Here is an 8,211-nt window from a genome sequence, read left to right as displayed (position 1 = left end):
TCTCCATGAGGGAGAAAATGCTCTGCTCCTGGACTTCCCTGGTAATGTAGGATTGCCATCACCTGTGGTGAGCTAGGTAATTGATAAGAAAGGTGTTTCACCACAGGTGATGGCAATCCTACATTACCAGGGAAGTCCAGGAACAGAGCATTTTCTCCCTCATGGAGAGGGTCAGGAAGGCAAGTATGCTCTAATTCCCATTTTGTAATTATAACAAACAACTCCTGATTGGATGTCATTTCTATCTCAGGTGCTGCACTGTGCACTCTTCCTCCTCCCACATCTGTGTAGGCAGTGCGAGGGTTAAGGCTATGGATCAGAGCTGAGTGTGTCAGGCAGCAGGGACAGGGTGTGACAGTGTTACACTTCCCCCTCAGGCTGACGTGTGCACCTATCCTCCGCCCACTCCCTGTGCTGCCTGGGACTTGAGGCAGCTGTCAGGACAGAAAGTCTCAGGCGGCACTTTGTTCTGGTGCTGAGATACTACCGAGGGTTCCACAGCCCCTAGGACCCCTGTCACCCGTCCAGGAGCATGGTGCTAATTACAGACGGTAAGATCAGGAAGGGTTGTGTATCCCCTTGTATAGTATAAGTTTCATACCTGTATAAAGCATTTGGCTAGCAGCATATACAGCATATGAAGGGGACTATGTAAAAACCGGACCGGACTAGACTCCGGACCGCCGGACAGGACATCAAAATCTGCAGTCCGGAGCTTATAGGGTCCGGTCCGGGGGGGTGTCCTGTTCGGGGGGTGTCTTGTCCGGGGGTCCCTGTGATAGCTATCATCAGGGACATGGGGAAGGGGAGATTACAGCCTCCCCCTGTGGTCCGGACTGTCCGGTTTTTGCTACATGCCCGGACCATACAGGGAGACTTTATTCTACCCCTCCTCCTCTACCTGGTGACAGGTGTCACAGGCAGAACCCCCAGACAGGACACCCCCGGACAGGACATCCCCCGGACCGGACGCTACAAGCTCCAAAATGCAGAGTTTGAAGTCTGGTCCGGGGGTTTTGTCCTGGTCCGGTTTTTACCCATACCCCATATGCAGTACTGTATAATGATGTGTTTTACAGCATTATAAAATATACACTTTTCATCATTAAGGCTTTTATGTTTATATATATATATATATATATATATATATATATATATATATATATATATATATATATATATATATATATATATATAATATTTGTGATTTAACTCCAGTTAGTTGCAATCTGTGTGGTGCGAATGCTATTGGTTTTTAAGTACTGTCTGTATAATAGATCCTTTGATCCTGACAATAGCATGTGGCAGTTTTGGGTTTAGGAGCACTTGCCCAGCCCAGGGTGGTTCATTTGTCAGGCAGAACCGGTTATTGGGGGCATGCCAGTTACACCCCGGATTTCGAAGTTCGTCATATACTCAGTGTAAATAGAGCTGAATGTGATTAGCAGAAATTTGGTTGTCTCATGGTTGATAGCAATCTGAATTTAGATCTTAAACTGTATAAATCAGGGTTATCAGTATTAATAGAATTGTTTTTTTAATGTAATTCTATATTTTCTGTATTGAAATACACAATAAGGCAATTATGTACTGTATGTGTTTGTTACTGTAATTCTCAGTGTTTTGTATGTTATTTATTCTGACATTAATATCTCTAAAATCTTGTTATATTAGATCAAACTAGTATTTAATACATCAAATTGTCAAAAAAAATGGCATCCCAATATAATTAATGGAAGCCGTTAAGGGTCTATTTATCATTGTTATCCTGTTGTGGTATTTAATATTCTTTAAGGACATTAATCATAGCATTACAGAAAGCTTTGTGGCCACAATTTATCATAATACAGGGGGGAATTCAATTAGCCGTGGTAATAAACTGTGGGTGAATTGATCCCTGGTTTTATGCAATTAGCCACAAAGCCCACAGCACTTAACCTGGCAGACCAGAAAATAAATAAGCAATAGTTAGCCTGTTATTGGGTTCAAACAGTGGGCTCTTAAACGTATTTATTTATTTACAGTTTCTTATATAGCTCAGCATATTCCGTTGCGCTTTACAATTGGAAACAACAGTGATTAAACAAACTGGGTAGATACAAACACATGGAGGTAGGAGGGCCCTGCTCACAAACTTACAAACTATAGGGATAATAGGAGGTATACATAAGGATAGAATTCCCATCAGGTTACTAGATGGTCCTGATGGGATGCAATTAGATATGAATGCTACTGGAGGTTGTGTGGGGCTCCTGAATATGATAAGCTTGCCTGAAGAGGTGAGTTTTCAGGGAACACTTTTGGAGGCTAGAGGAGAGTTTTAAGCTGTGTACAGAGGCATACCTAGATAATCGTGGGCCCCATAGCAAAAGTTTGTAAGGGCCCCCTATTTAGCAACTGATGGTGATAAATGTATGTAAAACATATACTTAGACAGCAAAGATGGGCCCCCTTCAGCTCTGGGCCCCATAGCAGCTGCAGCCCTTGCACCTATGTTAGTTACGCCCTTGGCTGTGTACATATGGGGGCGATATATTGGTCACCAATATATTGCTGAGCAATATATTGCTCAGTGTCTCCTTTTCATCAGCGACCAGAGATGGTCGCCGGTGAAAGGAAACCTCTGCTGGGGGAGCCGCAGAGGGAATCAGCTGGAATCAGCTTACTCCTGCGAACAGCGATCATAAGGGGGCTAAAAAACGGGAGCGCGCACCCAATCAAAAATGGGAGCACGCAACGGGAGCGCGCACTCCAATCGCTGGCAATATGGTCACTCAGCGACCATATTGCCAGCAATAAATGCGTGTGTGTACGCACCTTAAGTGTGCGTGGAAGGGCATTCCATAAGGTGGGTTCTGCCCATTGGGAGAGGCAGAGAGGAGGTTAGAGAGAGGAGTTTAGAGGCAGGAGGAGAAAGTGGGCTGTCAATAGCGATATTGAAATCGCCCATGATGATGGTGGAGGTGTCAGAAGATAAGTGTGGGAACCAGGCAGAGAAATCTTCCAGAAATTGATGTTTGGGCGATAGATAGCTGCGACATGCAGAGAGAAAGGGGTGAAAACCCTGATAGAGTGAACGTCAAATGATGTGAATGTGAGTGAAGGAAGCAGTGGTAGGACTGTGTATGTGCACAGCTGGGACAGTTACCAGGCCTGGAGGTGCATGTGTGTGAAGTGGAGGCCACCATGTGACAGTGCTGCAGGGTCCACCAAACGCTCCCCCGCATGACCCCCCCCCCCCCCACCCCCCTCACACGCCCTGTTTCCCCACATCCATTCGCAGCTTGCGTGCGGGGAGGAAATCATTAGATGGTTGCCAATCATCCGATGATTTCTACAGCGCTCGCAGATGTAAGACACCTCTGATGTTTCACATCTATGAGCGCCCTTTGCGGGAAGTGGCTGATGTCAATGGGAACGCCCAGTGTTTTCATGGGAACGTCCATGAAACACTAGGCGCTCCCATGGAGGTGGGCCGGTGGTGTGGGGGGCGGACAGCTGACATCAGCTGCCTGCACGGGCGTTTCCATGGGCGCAGCCTATCGCCTCTGCCCCACGCCCGCACTGCTAGGTGCGAACGAGACATCGAACAATCGGTTTCCCGCTCCTGCTCACACCTCATAAATGTGCATGCGCAGATGCTAAACATCGTTCCCCTGTGTGAACGCTCGGGGGAGCGATCAAACCAGAATAGCCCCCATAAGTCCAGGAGCTTTTCCCGGATTCTTCATATTAATACCCAATAAAGGTAATTGAATGAATCCTGAAAGGGCCTTCTCTGGTAGAATAGTCTTCATGGCAATATTCCACATGCGCAGGCATAGAGGACGCACTTGTGTTCCAGCATAACTAGAGACTTGGAGGCCACTGACAAAAGCTTAAGGTGGCTCTCCTGTTTGAATTTATAAGCCCTTAGGTCTGCATGTGCAACTGCAGCAGTGTAAATAGCAACAGAGTCAAACCGAGAACTGGCAGATGAGGAAGGGGCCTGTACTTAATGCTGGTCAGAGACACTCCAAACAGGAAGCCGTGGGAATGCCTGCAGGGACATCAACCAATACAGGTGGACCCCAATGACACAGGTGCCTCCTCAGGTAAATGGCGCACAGCGGGAGTTCATTCTGAGGCGGGTGAAACAAAATCACTGAAAGCTTACTGTTTTTGTGCAAAATGGGCTGGCACCTGTGAGAAACACACAGGTTTCATTGAACCTGTGTGTTTTTGTGAGATTTGTTTTTTATTTTTTATGTGCAACCTAATTTTACAGCCTGCAAAAAAATAAATGTAGGTGAAACAGTATAGACTGAGCAATGGGTGGGCTTGAGCGCTGCTCCTGTGAGTGTCAAGCCCACCCATTGCTCTGTATATTACCCAACACACAGGGGTTAGGGATACCCCTGTGGCTGAGCAGCGCTCCACAAACATCTCCAAGGTGAGCGCAGTACACCCCATTTTGTCTACGAAACAGTATAGACTGACTGTTATTACCGAAGGGGAGGGAAATCATTTAGTGGTCAGTGACCATCAAATTATATCTCTCTCCTTTGGCTGCATATCAGGGGATGTGTTTGCATACAAATCCCCACGAATGGTACCGAAGGGACTCAGCAGGGGGCATACGGCCAGGCATTGGGCAGCGTTTATGAGCTCGCTTGGCAGTGAATGTACACTGTCTAACGAGCCAACCTGCATCATGCCTATGTTTATAGCCTAACAGTGCTGCATCAGCAGTCATATAACACTTATACTTATATTACATGTGCAAACATGACCGCTCTATGGAGTTTATTAGCAATAAATAACTGTCTTTGCAACTACTGTATTAACATAAAAAAATAAATGTTCCATGATAAACTGCATACACTGAATGCTACAGCATATTATTGCTGGGCTCACACGTGTCAATGCCTTTTTGCAGTATTGTTTTGAAAAGTATTGATATGCTGCTATATTACGCCATCTTTATGGTGTAATCAAAATACTGAAAGTAGTATATGAATGTAGCCATGATCTAACGTTATGATCATTAGATCATTGTGTGACAGCAAATAAGGGTTTCATATATGTATTCTGATGAAGCAGATCGGCATTCAGTGCTTCTGGCACCTTGTCTTCATTATGTACTGACTGAGAGATGCCTTGTGGCCACAGAAGAGCAATCCAATCTTTTCATTGATCAGGTAAGAGTCCCAGGGCTATAAAACTTAGCTAGAATTCTTATGTCTAGAAAGGTCTATATTTGGAAAATTGGGTAGAAAATAATGAAGATATTCTAGAATTTGACAGTTTTGTGGGTCTGTCTTCTATAGAGGAATTATCGGTACTATACTTCCCCAGGAGGAAGATTATCAAGAGTATGTCCGTGTGCAGAGATATTACTGCTTTCTGAGTATATACCTGAGGTGCGGTACAGATCAATGACTTGGGAGGCCCTGGCGAGTATCCCAGCCAGATTCTGACACATGCACACTCACACGCAAACCCGATGGTTCATGTGGTCATTTTACAAAGGTGCAGCTCTCTATATATAAAAACATAATCACTATATTTTTAGTTTAACCAACTTCTAATACTGCCAATGAGCTGGGGCCATTTGCGATATAGTATGCCCCATTTAATGACTATTTTTAATACAAGTCTGACCTTTTTCTGTTGTGCCAATTTTTTGTCTTTAATAAATCTAGGACCACATATGTCAGTCGACCATTTGTTTCTATGTACTGTCCGCAGTCAATTTTGACAACTCAATGTAGGATTTATCTGAAGTAATGTTGTATGTTGTTCTAGCATATACTGGGTTGCTATAGAAAATATGCATGCACGGACCCATCCTGCAACATCAGAAGCAGGACGGCAGCATTTCGTTGGTGATTAACAGTCTGCTGCCATTTCGGTGGTGCCAACGGCCTCAGTGAAAATATAGGAGTGTTGTTGCCATTTAGGGGGTAGTAAGTGGTCAGGGATTCCAGTTGACTGAGATTTCCTGGCCTCGGCGACAGGTGGCTTGCACAGCATCATAGGCACAGTGGTAGGAGAGAGATCTAATGCTGCATCCCAAGATGCCGTTTGGATCACTACTACAACAGGAGGAGACTGCTTCCAATATAAGTCTACTGCTGTATTACCATACAGCGCTATCACTGCTGCTTCCAAGAAATTAACAGGAATATCAACCACATCTGAATTAGGATTAATATGCACCAGCAGTAGGAGTTAATTTCCAGCTATCAAGGCTAATACAATAGCCCCAGCAAATCCATTAGCTGCAGTAAATTATCGCAGTAATTGCATACCACCTTACATGTAACATGCAATCTGACTCTGCTTTAATAATACAATCTTTATTTTATATCAACATGATATGTACTAAAAAGTGTTCAATAGTGAGAAGCATAAATATCCTAGAAAGTTGCTTCATGAGAAAATTGTTAATAATTGCGTTCAAAATGAAACAGCTGCAGTGCAATGCTCAGTTGTTACATTGGAAACATTTATGCAAACAAACAAAAAGTAATCAGTCCCAAGGCGCAGTCACTCTTCTTCTGCCGGTCCGAAAGAAGGGGTCACCACTCAACCCCACGTGGATGCAATTCGTACAGAAAGGGACCAGGTGCGATGAAGAGGTGTTAACCCATCCGACGAAAAAATGGAAAGAAATGGTAATAAAGGTTAGAACCTTAATAATTGGGCGATAATCTTTATCACAACACACGGGAGAGGGTTCTTCAATAGCGTACCCGTACTCACGCTCAAGATTGAAATTATGTGCTCATAAAGGTATCTTTTGCAACACTAGGGGATTTCACCACGAGTGGATTTAAGTCACCGGATGCGTACCGTACTCACAAGTCGGAATTGCTGGTACAGGCGCATCAAGGTTTCTTTATTTTTGGGAACCCAGTCTCTCAAATGCAATATGAATCCATAGTTTGCACCATATAAAAGACAGAAAGGCTTCTTTCAGGAAAGGGGTGTACACATTTATTGGTGTAAAAACAGTTGGAAACATTTGCCCATACGTGTATATTTTTTGTTGTTTAAAAAAAAACAAAAAAAAAAAACAACAGGGTTGAAACTTGTTTGAAAATGATACGTTGTTTGTTTTTCCGGAATGTTGTTTTGTACATATAAAAATGGATAGTGAGCTAGAAATAATATTTTTTCTGTTTTTATATGCACCTTGCCTTTTTATAGACTTCTGTAGTGGTATTGTGTGAAAATGTCCAACTAATTACAGTCCATATGGAGAGGCATAGTTAAGATGATTGATCAACTGGCTATAATTCCTCCTATAAATGTAACTGCGCAAGCCGACTTTTTGACAAACTGATGGTGTTGGTCAATATGATTATTTGTAAATGCATGTGTTAGATGTGACTGGATGGGTAATGTGTGACTCTTCATTTATTTTCTAGAAATGTTGTCATATAATTAGATATATGTAGTCACATGACTGGATATATGACATCATAAAAGTCAATATTTTAAACTATCCAGTTATGCTTATAGGCTTTTAATTTTTTCTGTTGGAGAGATCTTAAAGTTGACCCAGGGACGGGATAACCTCTTATTTATCTGGGAAGAAGGGGAAACAAACAACACATGTATAAACTTGGTTGAATTTTAAGATACATAATTTACATTTTTTTTGTGTATTAGCACTTAATAAGTTTTATTTTTATCCATTGTAAATTGTTAACTTTTTGTTATATGCATGTGTATCTGTATTTGTGTATATTTATTAGTATGGGGGTTGTAAACAGAACCACAGTGCAATCATCTTTATCTCTGTTATGCAGGGTGCAAACATGTTGGACACTCCCAGTGAATATGTAACTTGTTTCAGCAATACATATACAGATGTGTAGAATGGGTGTTAGCTTAAACCTAAAAAAATTCAGGCGGTGGTAATGCACATTACTACATCTTGTACAATATGTAATCTCCACTTTATTTCTAAATTCTTCATTTCCCAATAAGCATGCGTCATCACACTGGGTGCCAGTAACGCTGATGGTTGCATATACTGTTTCTAGTTCTGACTTCCTCATTTTGGTTTCATTTCCGTACAAATGCTTAATGCCACTCAGACCTCCTATTATCATAGATGTGAAGGTTATGTTTACTACATGGTTTTGTTACTCTGTAAAACATATTTGCCATATGGACTGTACCATTCACTAATACCTTACATTTTCCTGTAGGGATGTG

At 42.6% G+C, this 8,211-nt stretch overlaps 1 protein-coding gene across 1 annotated transcript in view; it reads left to right on the top strand.

The window, feature by feature from the left end:
• Window positions 1-359: 359 nt before the first annotated feature.
• LOC146008637 (cytohesin-1) overlaps window positions 360-8,211 on the top strand; it is a 32,032-nt gene continuing 24,180 nt past the window's right edge. Inside the window, exon 1 of the mRNA XM_083148135.1 lies at window positions 360-551. Coding sequence (XP_083004261.1) covers window positions 533-551 — 19 coding nt within the window. The 5' untranslated portion in view covers window positions 360-532. The remainder of the gene's footprint in view (window positions 552-8,211) is intronic.

Source organism: Crinia signifera, chromosome 6 (assembly GCF_055691185.1).
Source record: "Crinia signifera chromosome 6, ASM5569118v1, whole genome shotgun sequence".
Taxonomy (NCBI): domain Eukaryota; kingdom Metazoa; phylum Chordata; class Amphibia; order Anura; family Myobatrachidae; genus Crinia; species Crinia signifera.
This window is presented reverse-complemented; position numbering and strand designations above follow the sequence as displayed.